Source organism: Mya arenaria, chromosome 9, assembly GCF_026914265.1.
Source record: "Mya arenaria isolate MELC-2E11 chromosome 9, ASM2691426v1".
Lineage (NCBI taxonomy): Eukaryota > Metazoa > Mollusca > Bivalvia > Myida > Myidae > Mya > Mya arenaria.
In genome coordinates, this window is record NC_069130.1 from 37,928,855 (window position 1) to 37,948,134 (window position 19,280).

The 19,280-nt window shown below is 37.0% G+C and overlaps 1 protein-coding gene across 1 annotated transcript in view; it reads left to right on the forward strand.

Moving 5' to 3' along the window:
* Nucleotides 1–3,739: 3,739 nt before the first annotated feature.
* The window catches only part of LOC128202801 (protein dispatched homolog 3-like), a 32,296-nt gene continuing 16,755 nt past the window's right edge, over nucleotides 3,740–19,280 (forward strand). Inside the window, exons 1-11 of the mRNA XM_052903941.1 lie at nucleotides 3,740–3,866; nucleotides 5,505–5,740; nucleotides 6,173–6,535; nucleotides 7,429–7,592; nucleotides 8,850–9,246; nucleotides 10,488–10,584; nucleotides 13,259–13,530; nucleotides 14,091–14,251; nucleotides 17,511–17,653; nucleotides 18,592–18,773; nucleotides 18,980–19,141. Of these exons, the coding sequence (XP_052759901.1) occupies nucleotides 5,611–5,740; nucleotides 6,173–6,535; nucleotides 7,429–7,592; nucleotides 8,850–9,246; nucleotides 10,488–10,584; nucleotides 13,259–13,530; nucleotides 14,091–14,251; nucleotides 17,511–17,653; nucleotides 18,592–18,773; nucleotides 18,980–19,141 (2,071 nt within the window). The 5' untranslated portion in view covers nucleotides 3,740–3,866; nucleotides 5,505–5,610. The remainder of the gene's footprint in view (nucleotides 3,867–5,504; nucleotides 5,741–6,172; nucleotides 6,536–7,428; nucleotides 7,593–8,849; nucleotides 9,247–10,487; nucleotides 10,585–13,258; nucleotides 13,531–14,090; nucleotides 14,252–17,510; nucleotides 17,654–18,591; nucleotides 18,774–18,979; nucleotides 19,142–19,280) is intronic.

Here is a 19,280-nt window from a genome sequence, read left to right on the forward strand (position 1 = left end):
AACAACTCGAGTAGACTATCATCATGACTTTCAGTTTGAAAAATATCTAAAGTGTGTTATGGTAATAAATATAGAATAGCTTTTACAAAATTTACACTTTCGTCACACGACCTACCCATTGTATCTGGAATGTATATAAACATAATAATATCGGAACGTAAATTCTTGCACTGTAACATAAATGTCGTAGAAAATGAATATCGTAATACTATGTCCTAAATATAAAGACCCTTGACTATAAGTATCTTCCATGGCCGAGAGTGTAAGATAGGTTCATTCCGACCCGCGCGTAGGGTGTTTTGCGGAAACGAGGTTTACCGAGTTTCCGCAAAACACCAAGCGCGAGGGTCGGGATGAACCTAACTTACACGAGCGGCTATGGTAGATGCTTTTTCTCCTACCTCAGTTAAACAAAATGTATTTTTTGCTGGAACTCTTTTGTGCTTAGTGAAAATAATTGCGTATGGATATGCGATATCACGTGGTTGTCATGGATATGCGCGCAGTGATCGTGTTAATGTTAATACTCAAGTCGGTCTTTTTAAATAGTTCTAAGGAGAATAAAGCATTATTTCTTGAATGGTGCGTGAAAACTGTTTCATGGTGACATTTGAAGCGAGAAATAATTAATTAGCGTTCTAAATAGTACCATAAGACAAGATTTCCTTGATGCTACTGACGACAGTCTTCAACAAGGGAGGTAATTACAATGTGGTGAGTATTAAAAAGGAGTTCCATACGGGCATTTTATCTTCGCCCGTGGGCAAGATAAGGATATCTAGCATGGTTAAATTATTGGATCTACTTATCTGAGGTGAGAGAAAGAAATATCTCAAACCTTATTACAGCTCGTGGCCGAATCTAGATAAATTTGACAATCTTATGTCCTCAACATCTGTTCACTATATTGACAACTTAGCGATTTTTTTTCTTCCACCACAGATCATAAGTATCATCCATGGCCGCTCGTGTATGATAGGTTCATTCCGACCCGAGCGTAGGGTGTTTTGCGGAAACTCGGTAAACCTCGTTTCCGCAAAACACCCTGCGCGAGGGTCGGGATGAAACTATCTTACACGAGCGGCTATGGTAGATGCTTTTTCTCTCACCTCAGTTAAACAAAATTAATTAAAAATGTATTTTTTGCTGGAACTCTTGTGTGCTTAGTAAAATAATTGCGTATGGATATGCGATAGCACGTGATTGTCATGGATACGCGCGCAGTGATCCAGTTAATGTTAATAGTCAAATCGGTCTTTTTAAATAGTTCTAAGGAAAATGAAGCATTATTTCTTGAATGGTGCGTGAAAATTGTTTTATGGTGACATTTGAAGCGAGAAATAATTAATTAGCGTTCTAAATATTACCATAAGATAATATTTCCATGATGCTACTGACGACAGTCTTCAACAAGGGAGGTTATTATAATGTGGTGGGCAAGATTAGAATATCTAGCATGGTTAAATTATTGGATCTACTTATCTGAGGTGGGAGAAAAGTAGATCCATTAATTAAACCATGCTAGAAATTCGTATCTTGCCCACGGGCGAAGATAAAATGCCCGTATGGAACTTCTTTTTAATGGTCACCACTTTGTAATCACATCCTTTGTTGAAGACTGTCGTCTGTAGCATCATGGAAATCTTGTCTTGTGGCAATATTTAGAACGCTAGTTATTTATTTCTTGCTTCAAATGTCACCAGAAAACAGTTTCACGCAAATTTCAAGAAATAATGCTTCACTCTTCTTAGAACTATTTAAAGACCGATCAGACCATTTACATACTCTGAATCACTGCGCGCATATCCATGACAACCACAAATTATCGCATATCCGTACGCAATTATTTTCATTAAGCACAAAAGAGTTCCAGCAAAAAATACATTTTTACTTAATTTTGTTTAACTGAGGTGGGAGAAAAAGCATCTACCATAGCCGCTCGTGTAATAGGGTCATTTCACCAAGGATTGTTTTGGTCCCGAGAGTACCGGATCTCTTTTTTAGTCGATCGGCCCTATTTTTGCAAAATAAGTCGGGAACCTGCGTGCACTAACGTGCGCTGACCTATACCTTCGGGGTAAGATCTGGCGCGATCGCATTAGTCCCCCGATGGTCGGGTACCTAAAAAGTAATCGGCTACTGTTTTTAAACAAGTTGAAAAACAGTAGCCGATCAAAACAGTCGGCCCGTGGTCGCCTTGGCGTCCGAGGGTCCTCTGAAGGTCCACTTGTCTCGCCCTCCCTCTGGAGCCCTCTGGAGCCTTCTGGAGCTTTCGTTTAGCCTCTGCCGCTCTCTTCCGAGGATCGTGCGTAGTGTCGTCGGAGTGTAAGCACCCGACCATCACCAGAACATATAGAAATCCTTTTAAATGTCACAAATAATTAATTGTTACTTAATAGAACAGCAACGCATATATTTACTCAAAGTAATTATAAATAATAATAAATGTACAAATTAATACCAATGCCAGAGAACTATAAAATCTTTATAATAAAAAAAATAAACTGCAAACTTTTCTCAGAACAAGTACTGAAACAAAACACAGGTGAAAAACCTTTAACAATTCACAACAACATACTTCTTTTTAACATATATCTTCTCTTGACCTTGTTCCTTCTCCTCAGCATACTTTCTAGTCTTGTAACATTTTGCTGTGCTATAGCAGTACGAAGTTGTAAAGCTACAACAAGCCCCAGCACTGCTTGTTGGTCCATGACCTTCACTGGCTTGTCAGAAAATGGTGAAAGGCTTCGATCTGGCTCGATTTATATAGTCGGGCCACAAAAACACCGATCTCTCGCCGATCTGGGCAAATTTAGTCGGCCAAAGATCGTTTAAATCGTCCGAAGAACGTTTACTTTCGGGTTTCTGCGGCTATCTGCGTCAACATAAGCCTACATTCGGCCACTCTCGCGCGAAGAACGGCGTAAGAAAGGGGGACATCGGCCGCAGAGCGGCCGAAAGCGTCCTCTCTCGTGCCGGGATCGCCCATTTTTGGTCCCTCTCGGCCGAACAACGCGCGAACATCGCTCACTTGCGCACGAGATGCGGGTCTCTACCGGGCATTTGTCTTGTACCTGCGGGTACTTGCGCGTACTTTCGCATACATGCGCCCCTGAAACGTGTCGATCGCTCGATGATCGTCCGTGAATCGTCCCTCGCCGTGGTTCATTGGTCGGGATTCAATCGGTTTAAAAAATGGGGACGATTGGAGGCGATTCAGGACGACAATCTGGCCGATCAAAAAAATATATCATCGGGGATAATCTGGTACAAATCGGGCCGATTGGAAAAAAACAATCCTTGGTGAAATATGGGGGCATAAGTTAGGTTTTTCCCGACCATCGCGCAGGGTGTTTTGCGGAAATTCGGTAAACCTCGTTTCCGCAAAACACCGTACGCTCGGGTCGGAATGAACCTATCTTACACTCTCGGCCATGGAAGATACTTGTAATCTATTTCGCATTTTCCCTAAGAACAAGTGCATAATTAAAAGCAACACTTCAATAAATTGATCGGTTATCTGAATGTTAATCTTTACGTATTGCAATATGTAAAGTGTTACCATGTCTATCTTGTCACACGGCATCTACTTTCTTGAATGTTTGCCCTCTCTGTAAATGATAGGTGTCTTCACTGTTCCATATTGTACTTTATTATATGGCTAATTACATGTATTAAGTTGTTCACACAATCGTGACCGTTTGAAAACGTGCCGATATGTCTTATAGTGTAATATAATTTTGTCAACAAAGAAAAAAGGAAAACACGGAGCAACAACGGAAAATACGTTTTTGTGTTGTTTTTCTGCTGTGAAAGTTTTAAAAGCAGATTGTTTCAATCGGATCTGTTTATAAAACATAAGTGTAAGCATTGTTTACATTAAAGTTGTTGACATGTTATCATATTTTAATGTTGTTGTTGTTCTTTCAGTCAACTGATCAGCTGTTTTTTGAGAAGCAGATCGATACTCTATTTAACTACATCTATGATTTTAAGTCATTTAACACATATACATGTTGAATATGCATTGCATTTTCAACTACTATGTTCTTTTCAAAACGATTATTGTTTCGCTTATTATTTTCTTGCATAACAGACATGCGTTCGTCACACCTGTTAGACCTCCAGGCAAATTTGGTAAATTTGGTAAATTGATTAAATACATCCAATCATCAATGACAAATTTTGCACAATTTCTTAGAAAATTAATATTCACATTATATACCAGCCCAGGTTGGCTAGTTATGGCTTCCGCTAGTCTCTAAAATAGTAGACGTTCATTTCATGTTCCATATAAAAATTGGTAAAGAAAATTCTTGCCCTCGAGTCAGATATTTTTATTACCTTGCATAATGTGGATTGATTATTGATAGACTGCGCAAATATGCTTTGTGAGTCTGCTTGGATTAGAACCCCCTACTTCTATCACTGCATGGTTGAAGTATGAAAGCTTGCTTGACTAAGATGGCATATTACTATTAGAAATTGTTTCGGCACCAACAACCCAAGTTATTGAAATGAACAAGTTTATAAATTCAGTCACAAAGTTTGCAATTGACTTAACTGTTTTGTTCCAAATGGTCAAGACAATTAATGTTCAATAAATAGTGTGCGGTATGCATTTGTATGTGAAAATTGTTGATATTTATCAGCATTGAACTTGTTGAATCATTCTAAGTACGGAGATGATGTATGGAAGATAATACTCACAAATATAATACATGTGCCGCTATATCCAATATTAGGAGAATTGCCTTTTAAGAATCATCCTGGTGTCACATGTTTTCAACTGGGTACTGGGTACAACCTTAGCTACAATTGTATGTTTCTAAAATCTTTGAAAATATTAAAATGCTTGGTACACATGCTGCAAGAGACATTAAAAATTCCAATAACCCTGGATTTAATAATTGTCAGGTTATGCCCCTTTATAAGATAAATAACAACAAACGAGTGTTTGCCGGGCATTTGTACATGTATGTTTCTCTATTCTTTGTATTCAAAATTCTTAAAATATTGAGTCCGAACAACTGCCTAATGCTAGTAAGTGGAAACCTTAGAACCCTGAGTGCCTGCTTCTATCCCTTAAATCACACAAGTCTAGAGTTTTTGTTTTGGCGTTAATCATACACAACAACACAGTGCACTGAATTCTAAAATGTCAGCACAATTAAACTACAGAGTAAAGCACTTTCTTAAATATAGAATATTGTTATGTTAATATTTATTGCATGTATATTAATTGAAAGAGTAATAAGAAAGTTTGCTCAGGGCTTCCATTAAGAATGTGAAAAGTTCTGGAAGTATGAACTTCCTGTCCATCAATTTTGACAGTATTTCACTGAAATGTGGAAGTTTAAGTCTCCTGAATACAATATCTTTTTTCACACTTTTTCAACTAGTATGTTAATGATCAAGTTATTTGCAACTTAAACTTTAACTTAAGAAATCATTTTTATTAAATGCTCATGTGTAAAAATTACAATATTGTCCATTTTCAGATTTGTAAAGAGCGTGTGTGATTTTCTAGCAAAGAATCAGCTATTGTTTGATACACAGGGTTAATTCAAAACTAAGACCATCAATGCCATCTCAGTGCCTGTGATCATGGTCAGCTTTTTCTTGTCAACATCTCGCCGACCGTATCACCCGCTGGATGATGACCTAAATGATGAAGAGCTTCTTCTCTCTCAAGACTTGGACATCTCTGAAGACATACCTGCCAACTACATTTCAGGTAATTCAGTCTTCTTAGAAACATCTTCTCTCATAAGGATGGCGTCAGATCTAGACTGATACCCACTTGGGCCTGGCTAGTAGTTTTAAAGGAAAATTAAAAGGGGAGTTTTCTATCGGGTAGGGGAAAATCATATTATTTTCAGAAGCTGATTGGGGCCGAAAAACCCCTGAACAGAGTTATTGTTAGTGATTATAAGAGAATAGTTAGTCGAGTCCGGGCTGTAACTTTGTCATACAAGGAGGGATTTAAAAAAAACTTCGTAAAAGCAATTTGCAACCAAGACCCAAAACCCTACTTCAAATTTATAGTCATGAGTTTAATCATTATGTTATGCTGCATATATTGCTGGAGACATCTTGGCTGGAACTTTGCCATGCTGGGAGGGATTTTAAAATTTAATTTTTTTAGACAATTTGAATTACATTGCAGGACACGATCCAGAAACAGACGCATTGTGTAACTGTTGTGTGCAACCACAAATTCAAAGGATTCCTAGGATCAACTTTGCTTACTTCAACAATGATAAGTGGAAGAAGAGATTTGACATTTTAATTTGTTTATTTGTCTTGTCTTGCCTGGTCGGTGTAAGCGTGAGACTAGGGGTGTATACTTTGTTAGAAAAGACTCCTGCTCCGGTTATAGACAAGTCGTACCAGGCATTCCGGATTCCCCAACATGAGGCATCAATGCACTGGGGGGCTCTGCAGGCAGCCAAGCGTAACCTGTCAAAGTCGAAAATTGACTATGATAAAATGGCCACTGTGGACTTTGACTGGGTTTTCAGCCAACGTGGTAAGTTGACCAGTTTTACCAGTAGCTTGTTTTAAAAACGAATGGCTGTGAAGAAGGGCAAAACGTTTAGGTCATACATGGTACTCAAAAATTCTTAACATTTTTCACCAAAAAAGGTCATGAAACTTTGTACACAAGTTACCAGTGACATAACGCATGTATACATGTGAGCACAGAAAGACCTTATTTTGGGCTAAAGCGATTACTGAGTTAACAATCAGAACTCCTTGCAGGGCTTCCATTAAAGGAAGTTTGGAAGTATATTACTCCCTAGAAATTGGTTAAAACTTTCAAAGTTGATTCCTTGGAAGTATAAAAACTTCCATAATTTTGAAGAAAACTTCCAAAGTTGAAAGCATGGAAGTTCAAAATATCAAAACCTTTTGTCAATATTACTTTTAAAGTCCTTATTCAATCAGTTTAAGTGTTTTTAAGTAAAATTAATTATAATTATACAAGTTAAAGTGCAAATTATTTGATTTTAAATATATTTGTTGAAAAATAGTTGCAAAAGATATTGCATTATGGAGACTTTAAAACTTCCATATTTCAGTGTAAAACTTCAAAAAGTGATTCACAGGAAGTTCATACTTCCAGTTTCAAATTCTTAATGGAAGCCCTGCCTTGTTGTTAAATGAATTAATGTTATCAATAACATACATTTGTATAAAAGAATAGCCAATACTTGTAACATCATATACCATTGATTAAAGGATGTAGCCCTTATCCAATCAGAGTCCAATAGTGAAATAAACAGTGACATCATAATCCCTTGCATGTGATATAAAATGAATATCAAGTTTTCCCTTTACCAAACTTTACAAATATACAAAATTAGGTTTAATAATTAAATTAATTACAATGTATTTACAACAAATATGCTCTTTGTACAGATCAAGGCAAGTCGAGGGCCAAAAGACAAAGCTCATTTCAATTTGCTGCCCACGAACAGGACAGGGTGTTGGAACAGCGGGACAAGCGAGATGTGACCCAGGAAAATGGGAACCAGATTATCACTGCCTTGCCCCAGCAGTATTACCCACTGTGGAGAATGCAGGTAGGTTTATGATAAGCCCAAATCATAATATATTTGTTTAGATAAATAGCCCGCCAAACATTGCAAACACAAAGGATTTAGAAAGTCTTGAATGCCAAAAACTATGTCAAATGACATTTAAAAAAAGCCAACTTCATTTTGAGGATTTTTTCTTATTGAAGTATTAATAAAGTTTCAGTTTATATATAAAGGGACTCCCTCATGTTTTGTAATATACTTTTTTTTAATTACAAAATAAATTGTGGCAAATCAGAAGGAGTATTAAAACTAATATACTAAAAGCTGGAACCATTCAGTAAATTTTGATATTTGCTAAAATATCGTCTCTGGAAATTACAATTATAAAAACGGGTTTCAGCGAGTGATTCCACTGTTGCGTCATTGGTTGATTGACATTTTCATGCGATGTAATCAATGTATAATAAAATGGTCACAATAGCCATCACTTACATGTATGTTTAAGTCCTGGTGGCCATTTTTTCTTGATTTGACCGGCATGGGTTCACACCAAAAAATACTTTTTATACTAAAATTGTATTTTTCCCTGCAATTTCAATATCATAGAGTAATAATAAGTGTTTTCAAAAGCATAACCAGGAAAACTAATTTTTGGTCCAAAAACATTGGCTAGTGCCTTTAAAGGGGCTGTACTCCGTATGATAAAATAGCAAAAAAAAAAGAAAATTGTCGAAAACTGACATAAACTTGGCATCGATGTGTACAATGCATTGAAACTTACTAACTGAAGTACCACATAGTTTACAATTTATTTAAGTTTAGCAGTTATCTCGTATTTTTCCATTAAAAAAGATTACTGGGTATACATGTATCAACCAGGTAGAATTCATTCCTTATGCATGATTGGCTAGTCGGGGATATCAAGTGATATTACCGAGGTATGTGTATAGCTTAATTATGTCACCCAATTAGAGTAAGCCATCGTAGCTCAGTGGATACGATGCTGGACTGCAATTTTGGCGACACAGGTTCGAACCCGGTCTCCGACACAATTTTTTTTTACATTTTTTTTTTTTTTAAATAATGATATCAAAGCGTAACACATTCTATTAGATAATTGTCCTAAGATTTGTTACGTGCCAATCTGGTGTACAGACCCTTTAAACCTTATATCTTGTGTTAAAATAAATGCCATTTTCAAGTTCCTGATCCATAATCAAGAGACTATTATGACATTAATAATTTATGAACAAGCAATGACAGCTGTTAAAGATAATACATGTCCTTATTGCCTTGCAGGTTGTGTTTATGGCTAAAGATGGTGAAAATATTTTTACAAGAGAAAAATTACAACACATTCATGAAATTGAGAAGAAAATCATTGCCCATGAAAAGTTCTCAGAGTTCTGCCTTAAAGACCCATTCCACGCAGTGATACAAAAAGATCCGGCTGTCAAAGCCATTAACGGTTGTGCCCCTTTAAATTCCTTACTGAGTTACTTCTTCCCGTCAAAAGACGAGATTGGTAATGTCTATTATGACGGGCTTGGTGAAAACATGGACAACATCGATAGCGCCCTAAAGCTTGCGATGACTTCAACAAAGTTTTATTATTATGTGGATGAGAAGGTCAACAGCTCCTTCTTGAAAAGCAGGCTGATAAGAACCGAAGTGCTGTTTGGTGCTCCCTTAAAAGGTAAGGTTATTTATATCTTTACTCTGTGATGACTTGATTGTTTATTATGCACCAGTCAATTGTAACCATGGCCCCCCAGTCCGGGGAATAGCGGGGACTTTGTCTTTTGGTCAAGCCAAGCCCGGGTAAAATCCCCATCCAATGGGGACGAACTGCTGGTAAAATCCCCTCAAAATGCCCCCACACCCCAGGGACCCTAGGTAAGGCCCATTCCCCGCTTTTTTTGGCGCTAGGACAAAACCACCGCATTCATCCGGCACTGTGGGGCAACCTGGAAGATAAAAACACGGCCCATTTCCCCGGCTATCCCCGGTAAACCCCTTGACCTGGGTGGTCCGTGGTTACATTGACTGGTGCATTATGTCAATATAAATGGACTACAATAATTCTGTCATGAATTTTATTAGCCCTTGAGATTGTTGATATTTATATTGTCATTCTTGTAATATTGTTGTCAGATAAGAATCATAAAAAAGTTTTTTATTTATGTTAAGATGTCATTGTGCACATGTGTTAATATAAGTTGTCCTGACATGGCTTTTCTGCTCATTTGACATGTAAGTGAAAACTACTCTGTAAATAAGCAGTCTTGCTTCATATGACCTGTAACCAGTAACTAGACAAGTCTTAGTTTGAGAATGTTATACTTAAAGGGACTAGACACCAGATGATACAATTGCAAGGAAAGAAGAAAATTGTCAAAAACTCTCATAAAATTGATAATGTTGTGTACAATGAATTCTATCATTTGCAGTTTTTGCGTATTTGTCCAATTCAAAATTTACTGGGTGTGTCGACCATGTAAATCCCAGTTGATTTGAAAATACTGTCAATATATGTATCTGTACTTATCACATGACTTTCACCTGCTAAATATACACAAGTTATAAACTTGGAAACAATTATGCACTATTTTTAAAATGGTAAATTCAGCTGAAACAGCGAAAAAGTATTCTTTAAATCATGTAAAATGTCTGGTTATTGGCCTCATACTACATGTAGCATATATTGACAGTTCTGGGCTTGTTTTGTGGAAATAATCCATTTGCCAATTTTTGGACCATCTGGTGTCAAGCCCCTTTAATGTTCACACTCAGAATTATTACGATGTTTTTTTTACGCAATTTATGGTAGAATAATCGTAACAAGTTTCACTATATAAGGTAGCATGCACATCTTAGAATATCAGTTTACATACATGTGCATCAATTTGTAAACGGTATTGATTAATTATCTTGCAGGATTTTCAACACCTTACTTAAATCGACATGAACAGACGCAGAAGTTTAAAGACTTTGTTGTTTCTTACATAAACCTTCTCTCCCAATCATCCAACAGGTATGTTTATATTTGATACAGTAAATGTCACATCCTCGATATATTTGCTCTGCTTGAGGATCTGAGAACAACTCATAAAAGGTCACCTTCTGAAGACCTTTCCATCAGCCAATAAGAGGCCTTCTTATATATCATTGAAAGTGTGCATAGTAGTTAAATTTATCTGATATTTAGTTAGGATTCCAAATTTAAAGTGCTGTTTTCACTCAAAAAAACATTGCTGTGCCGATAGCTCTTAGATTAAGAGTTAAAAGCAGCCTCTGCCATCATGGAGCTTAAAACCATCATATTTCTCCCTTAGCACCCTGGCCAGATAAAACAATGTATTGTACTAGTGATGAAACGATTATCGAGTACAATCGATTAATCGTCGCTAATAATGTCATGTCGGCAACAATCGATAGTGGTTGTCCAACATCCATGTCGCTAATGTTACTTCTGTTACTTCGGATTGCATCATTTTGCATCTGATAAATGTGTTCTGTTGTTATGTTTGTTAGAGGTGAAGTAATTAAAGTCAAAGTTAAATATAAGTTCATAGCCATTTATTAACTGCTCCAATAAGCATGACTATAGTATCACACTTACTGACTCTATGTTAAACCATTTAAATAATCATGATGAAAGAATGTATTCCCAAATAATATTATGAGCTTTCGAGTATGGTCCAGTAGTAAATCAAAATGCTTGGTCTGATTCGATTTGATTATCGATAGCAAATGGAGTCCAATTTTCAAACACTATATTGTACTGTCAGAAGTCTATTTTTTGTAGTAGTTTTTTTCTTTTTTTGATACCTCCCAGTAATTGGTTTGAAAAATTTCAACAAAACTATTCAATTTCATTATTTTTTTTAAATTGGAGTTTACTATTTTGTTGTACATGTTGTTTTGAAGATCATGAAAACCAACATTAATTATTTTCAATTTAATTTTTCTAGCAAAACTTTGTTAAAACAAAATCTTAGTCAGTCAGTTTGACTATAGTCCTTCTGTAATGTTATTTGAGAGCTGACTATGTTCCTTTTCAAAACTTGAAATTTGGAAGGAAAATGATATACATTTGTATGATTCATCAACTTGAATGTTAATCCGAGCATCATTTGTGTGATGTAATCTTTACTGATATCGAAAACCAAGATCATTCACAATACCTTTCAATGAGTTGTTATCAGATCTCTTAAGTAGGAAAGATTGTGTACTTTTGTCAATTGATTGGTATGCACTGTATTTTCAGGGATGTGATTTGTCCATGAATTCGCGGAATTCTACTGATCTAATGGCCACATAGACCCCTCCACCCCCCACCCCCCCAAAAAAAAAAAAAAAAAATTAAAAAAAAAAATTAGCTGATTTTTTTATGTTATTTGGGTGCTTTCGGTTGTTTAAGTTGATATTCCAGTTTGCTTTTAATTCAAAGTCAGGAAAGCCCTCAAAAGAGCTTTTAAAAGCCAGTTTTTCTTCTACGGCAGTGTGCTTTTGACCCAAAGAGCACCCCAAGAACCCGTGGCTGAAATGGTTTCAGCCCTCCAGCTACCAGGTCAATCACATCCCTGATTTTAATATTGCTTGATTTCTTATGGCATTAGCTAATTGTATTACATTTTTGCCAATTTGTCCCTTTGTACCTCTTTTATTTACGGGAATATACTTTAACTTAACTGCTTACTTAATTTTCACATCTGAGATATTATGTCATTATGTAACAAACTGCACAAATAGCTATGTGCATCTCGTATGGTCAAACCCGCGACCACTTGCTCGTCAGGCAGACACTCTGCTATGTCGCTATAAATATCTTAGCTTTAAAGCAAGGCAGTAAAAGTGATGCAATATGTACATATTGAATAGCCTGTTACATATACATTGTTTATATACAGTTGAACATCGCTATTCCGAACACTGTTTATCCGAAATTATCGCTATTTCGAAATCATTTTTCGGTCCCGATTTTTTTCCTTCTTTGTTTAACTACTCTTTTAATCTTTTATCAGAAATCGCTAGTCCAAAAAAGTCACTGATCTGAAGTAAAAATTACGGTCCCGATTTCGTATTTCATACCATTTTATCAATTCTTATTTCGAACTCGATCATCTCATAGTTTTTCACACCATACTGCGAATGCACTCGGGCATCGGCTTGAGGTGACAATGGAGCACAATGAGCACTTGTTAAAGAATGACATTGAGTATGCGTATGTTACAAACATCGATGTCAGAAAATGACCGATTCATTTGGGTCAAGAAGTGTGACTATAATAGCTGGTTAACACAATCATTCGAAAATGTCTCATCTCATCAGATTTGATCGCTGCATTGCTAACTCGACCGCATACATGTGCTGTCATTTTGTTGTAAATGTTTTATGTTATTTTAATAAAGAAGTATAATAATGAATTATTAATCATTTATTAAACAATAGTTCAACAAAAAAATTTGAATACGAAAGATCACTCTAACCCAATGTATCGTATTGGTATCGTGTAACCAACATTGTAATATTCATGACTTAGTATTTCACATCATCTATTATTTGCGAACGCTGTCATTTTCTGAAAAATTTTAATCCGAAATATCGCTATTCCAAAATAAATAAATTTTTGGGTCCCTACGATTTCGTATTAACGATGTCAACTGTATATAAACTGAAACCGAAATTGTTAATTTCTTTTTCAGTGAACTCTCAGTCCTCTATGGAGGCAATGAAATATTTGATTACGAAGTTGAAACAACATTCTGGCAAGATTTAAATCTTGCCGTGTATGCTTTGCTTGCCATCTTTGTGCTCATGTTGGTGCTGACGTCTGGGTCAATATGGCTGACCTTCTGGGGTTTTATCAGTATTCTTCTCAGTGCCCCATTGGCGATTTTCTTCTACCGTGTTGTGTTTGGAGTTCGGGCTCTAGGGATTCTAAATGGCGCCGCTGCTTTTGTGATTATTGGCATAGGTAAGTGTTGGAACATTTTTTCTGCTAAATATATTTACATCAGCAGACTTCTGACTGACTCACATTTGTTTCAGCAGACGCAAAATTTTAACCATCATACTAATGTTTGCAAACAATCTTAGCAAGCATTGCTTGATTGTGGCTCACTACATCTGCTATTAAGTTATATCAATTCAAGTGCAATAGATGCAGCCTTTTGATCAACTTCACACATTGGAGATTCTGACTGCTGCCATCAGCAATATATATATATATATATATATATAGTTTGCTTGAAATTTGAAGTCAGGAGAGGCCTCAAAAGAGCTTCTAAAAAGTCATTTTTTCTTCTACGGCAGTGAGCTTTTGACCCCAAGAGTGCCCCATGAACCCATGGCCAATTTGGTTTCAGCCCTCCAGCTGCCAGGTCAATCAAATCCCTGACATCATGAATTTCAAGGAACTTCAAGGCTGGCTCATAGTCTGCAAACCATCCATTTATATATAATTTCATAATTTCATCTGTATTTTTTAAAATTTAATATAAAAAACCCAACCACCTGCTTTAATCTCCACTCCAGGTGTAGATGATGTGTTCGTATTTATTAATGTGTACCGACAAGCCACCCACCTTCATACCCCTCGAGCGCGCACAAAGTACACAATCGTCACTGCTGGGAAGTCAACGTTCTTCACTTCCTTTACCACTGCTGCTGCATTTGCTGCTAACATGGCCTCGATGGTGAGTGTATACGAGTAAAGATGATCATTGGAGTCTTCTTTTCAATGCACATACATTTTGTATCGTGCAATTGCTTTTTCAATCAATGATTTTGAGATTTATTTCTGAATGTATTATCTATTTCGAAAAAGAACTCTTTGGGTCAGTTAAGGGGAAGCGTTTTTCATGCTGCAAGTTGACTTCTCAATTTGATTTGTGACACTCATTAAATATATGATTTAATTTTCTAAACCTATGGTATTTTGTAATAGGCTCTTTGATAACATGACCTCTTATGTGTTGACCAAGCATTCCTGGAAGAGAAAATTAACCTGAGTAGGGATAATGCTTTTGATGGGTTTGTGAAACATTGTGACATTTGAATATACCGTAAATGTCCTATTAGATGCATATTCCCTTATAGAAGCGCATCATTCATTTATTCCACACCTGCTGAGTCTGGCAAGTTCATGCATTTACTGATTTAGACCCAAGGGTTCTCAATAAGTTTAAAAATTGTTTCAAACTGTTCAGTTACTAAACACCAGAGTACTACTTATTGTACTTAAAATTCACTTATTTTGATTTGAATTGCTGCGGCCCAATTGCCATTTTAACCATCTATTTTGGTATGCAGCCAGTTTTTATTGAGAACACTGGTGACCCAGTGCATGTTGTAATAAACGCCCATGTTGAGACAAAGCAAAACATTGATCATATTGTATATTGATACATAAGAATTAGCATGTTCAGTGAACTATTTTATTGGTTCAAATAACAGAGAGCTGGAGGCGGTACTGATCGCCGATTGGTCAGTTTGGGACTTCCGACTCTGCCTACCATCTAGGTGGTGGGTAATTGTGACAAGCGTAGTTGGTATCTAATATTTACGACTGATCATCAAATTTAGCAGATTTTAAATTCTTTGCTGAATTGGCAAAATCAGTTCCTAAAAAGACAAACTCGTCTAATAGTTCATTTACAGTACCTGATCTCCATTGGTATCAGTTACCTTGTTGCTCACCGTGCTATGGTTACCTGTGAAAAAAGGTCGATTTTCAGCTAACATTAGACTATCTACCACCTGCTGTATACAATATCTGCTTAAAAGTCTGGCCAACATCTGTCTGACTCGTATAAAGGTTTTCAATTTTATATCTTTATGGCTTCAAATTCTACAGTTAAAAAAGTGCAAAAGTATTACCAATATTTTTTATCTCGACACAAATCATACACATTTTCAGTTTGATCAATAAGGTTGAATGAGTTTAAAATAATAATGCATTATTTTTATGCCCCCGAAAGTGGGCATATTAAAATCGCACCGTCCGTCCGTCCGTCCGGGTCTGTAACTTTCTCTTGTATGGACAGATTTTAAAATAACTTGCCACATGTATACCACATACCAAGACGACGTGTCGCGTGCAAGACCCGTGTCCCTACCTCAAAGGTCAAGGTCACACTTAGTGTTTATTCACAATAGAGTGCTGCATATAAGCATAGAGTATAGGTTGTCGTGTCCGGGCTGTAACTTTCCCTCGTATGGACAGATTTTAAAATAACTTGCCACATGTGTTCCACATACCAAGACGACGTGTCGCGTGCAAGACCCATGTCTCTACCTCAAAGGTCAAGGTCACACTTAGTGTTTATTCACAATGGAGTGCTGCATATAAGGACATAGAGTATAGGTTGTCGTGTCCGGGCTGTAACTTTCTCTTGTATGAACAGATTTTAAAATAACTTGCCACATGTGTACCACATACCAAGACGACGTGTCGCGTGCAAGACCCGTGTCCCTACCTCAAAGGTCAAGGTCACACTTAGTGTTTATTCACAATAGAGTGCTGCATATAAGCATAGAGTATAGGTTGTCGTGTCCGGGCTGTAACTTTCCCTCGTATGGACAGATTTTAAAATAACTTGCCACATGTGTTCCACATACCAAGATGACGTGTCGCGTGCAAGACCCATGTCTCTACCTCAAAGGTCAAGGTCACACTTAGTGTTTATTCACAATGGAGTGCTGCATATAAGGACATAGAGTATAGGTTGTCGTGTGGGGCTGTAACTTTTTCTTGTATGGTCAGATTTTAAAATAACTTGCCACATGTGTTCCACATACCAAGACGACGTGTCGCGTGCAAGACCCGTGTCCCTACCTCAAAGGTCAAGGTCACACTTAGTGTTTATTCACAATGGAGTGCTGCATATAAGGACATAGAGTATAGTTTGTCATGTCTGGGCTGTAACTTTCCCTTGTATGGACAGATTTTAAAATAACTTGCCAAATGTGTTCCACATACCAAGACAACGTGTCGCGTGCAAGACCCGTGTCCCTACCTCAAAGGTCAAGGTCACACTTAGTGTTTATTCACAATGGAGTGTTGCGTATAAGGACATAGAGTATAGGTTGTCGTGTCCGGGCTGTAACTTTCTCTTGTATGGACAGATTTTAAAATAACTTGCCACATGTGTTCCACATACCAAGACGACGTGTCGTGTGCAAGACCCGTGTCCCTACCTCAAAGGTCAAGGTCACACATAGTGTTTATTCACAATGGAGTGCTGCATATAAGGACATAGAGTATAGGTTGTAGTGTCCGGGCTGTAACTTTCCCTTGTATGGACAGATTTTAAAATAACTTGCCACATGTGTTCCACATACCAAGACGACGTGTCGCGTGCAAGACCCGTGTCCCTACCTCAAAGGTCAAGGTCACACTTAGTGTTTATTCACAATGGAGTGCTGCATACAAGGACATAGGGTATAGGTTGTCGTGTCCGGGCTGTAACATTCCCTTGTAAGGACAGATTTTAAAATAACTTGCTACATGTGTTCCACATACGAAGACGACGTGTCCTGTGCAAGACCCATGTCCCTACCTCTAAGGTGAAAGATACACTAAGTGTTTATTCACAAGGGAATTCTGAATATAAGGACATAACAGTGTAGGTTGTCAAGTATGGGTGTTTTTATTTTATGTTCAGAGTAAATTTAAAATAACTTGCCATATGTATTTGACACATAAAGGCAAGATCAACTTTTCATGTACTGACCTTGTTCGTAGGTCAATGTCACATTCGGGGGCATTCGTCACATACTGTGACAGCTCTTGTTTATATATTGTTTTTTACATCTATCAAATGTGAATCAATATTGTGCTTCTTTTTGTGTAAAAATGTCCAACATTTATAACTATAGTTATTAATTTTATTGTTAAGGCTCATGACGAGTTGTACAACATTAGACAGTGTGATGTGTTTGTTTATATTCCAGATCCCTGCAGTACACGACTTTGGCCTGTTTATGTCGCTGATTGTGGCCAACTGCTGGTTGACTGTGATGATCTCCATGCCTCCAGTGCTGTACATCTGGGACATTGCCTTCCGCCATTGTGAAGGGAAAATATACGCTTTCCTGTGAGTGCCTGTATGGTTTTAGCCAGCCATGCGTTCAGTAAACATGTTTGCGGTGAACATTTGCTGTTTGGTTCTCCCCTCGCAGTGTTTGCACTGCCTTGCAACAGGGATACAAAACGAAATGTTTGCTAGGATTTTGTAACCAGCCTTACTGAACGCACTGCTGGTTTTGTTAAGGGCAGGGTGCTTCAGAAAAGGGACAGGGGGCTAAGGGAGGAAAGATCATATTTTGAAGGCTGTGAAGAATTGGACCCTTATAAATTTGACAGTAAATGTTAGGAATTGAGTTTAATTGAAGTCAATATTAGGTTTCAACTGCCAATTATGACAAGTTTGTTTAATTTATAATTATTGTAAGTTTTAATCAATTAAAAGAAATATTGTAAGCAATTTATTTTATGAGGACAGGAGGGTGCAAATACTGGTCTCCATGAGGGCAGAAGGGTGCTACCAAAAAGGACAGGGTGCAGCACCCTTCCACACCTCTTTTACTAAAACCCTTGCCTGAGGCTTGGGATACAATAGAATGGTCAAATTTCGCAAGGGTTTAAGTTTTTTTGCTAATTCATTGTTAGCAAATTTTTTAATTCAATTTAAATTTATATTGATTTAATAATGGGTTGGCAAATTTAAAACCTGAACTTAAAGCAATGGGAAACAAATGTAAAACAAAGGATCTTACGTTTTATCTTAGGTTGGCATGACGAAACCTTAAACCGTTACTTTCTGTTTAAGTAACAATTATTATATATGTACCCATAATCTATATATCTGTGACACTCAGTGGACATAATACACCGAAGCAATTCTAAATTGACATCAAATTATTATCAACATTTTTTTTATTGATATCATAAATGGAAAGACCACTAGAGGTACCAGTATATTCTGTCAATATTTCAACTATATTTGTGAATTAATGTGTTTGTTTTTTTCAGTTGTTGCTGTTTACCCAAGTCCCTGTGCACAAACCTGTCCGTTCCTGACGATGTTTCCAAGTTCCTTGACAACAGTAACCATGGTGATACGGGTCATGTGACCTCAGCAAGGGAGGTCACTTCAGATGAGGAAGAGGATGATGTCCCTTTGTTGTCAATGGAAAATCCTTTGCAGTATATAGGTGAATATAAAAGTTGTTTGATTTGATGTATAAATAAAAAAGTAAAGATAGTTATGAGTAAGTGTATTATTCATCATTTAGGAGCAATCTTAGTAAAAAAATCAAGAAGTCTTTAAGTCAAGTTTTTAGCTTAGCATTCATCAGAAGTATCAAAAAAGTATGTTGAAGATTATTGAATTCATTATGATCTATTGGTTTATAACCAGATACAGCTGAAGATGACAGTTTGGTGCTAGTCGACCCTGACCCACTTGTGTTGCCAGAGGATATAGACAACCAGAAAGCCTGTCATCTCGGGGCTAAACTGCAGGCTACACTCTACCATTACATGGTGGTGCCTGTTATCAAGGCTAGATGGTTCATTATTGGTGAGACTTTTTGGGATTTATGCAGTTGTAAGCTTGTTATACATTAAACAGAAAGATGTTCTATGGTCTGTACCAATCAGTGATGTCTTGTAGGATTTTAGCCAGGATTTAAAATGGTCAGGGTGCAGCAGGAAAAGGG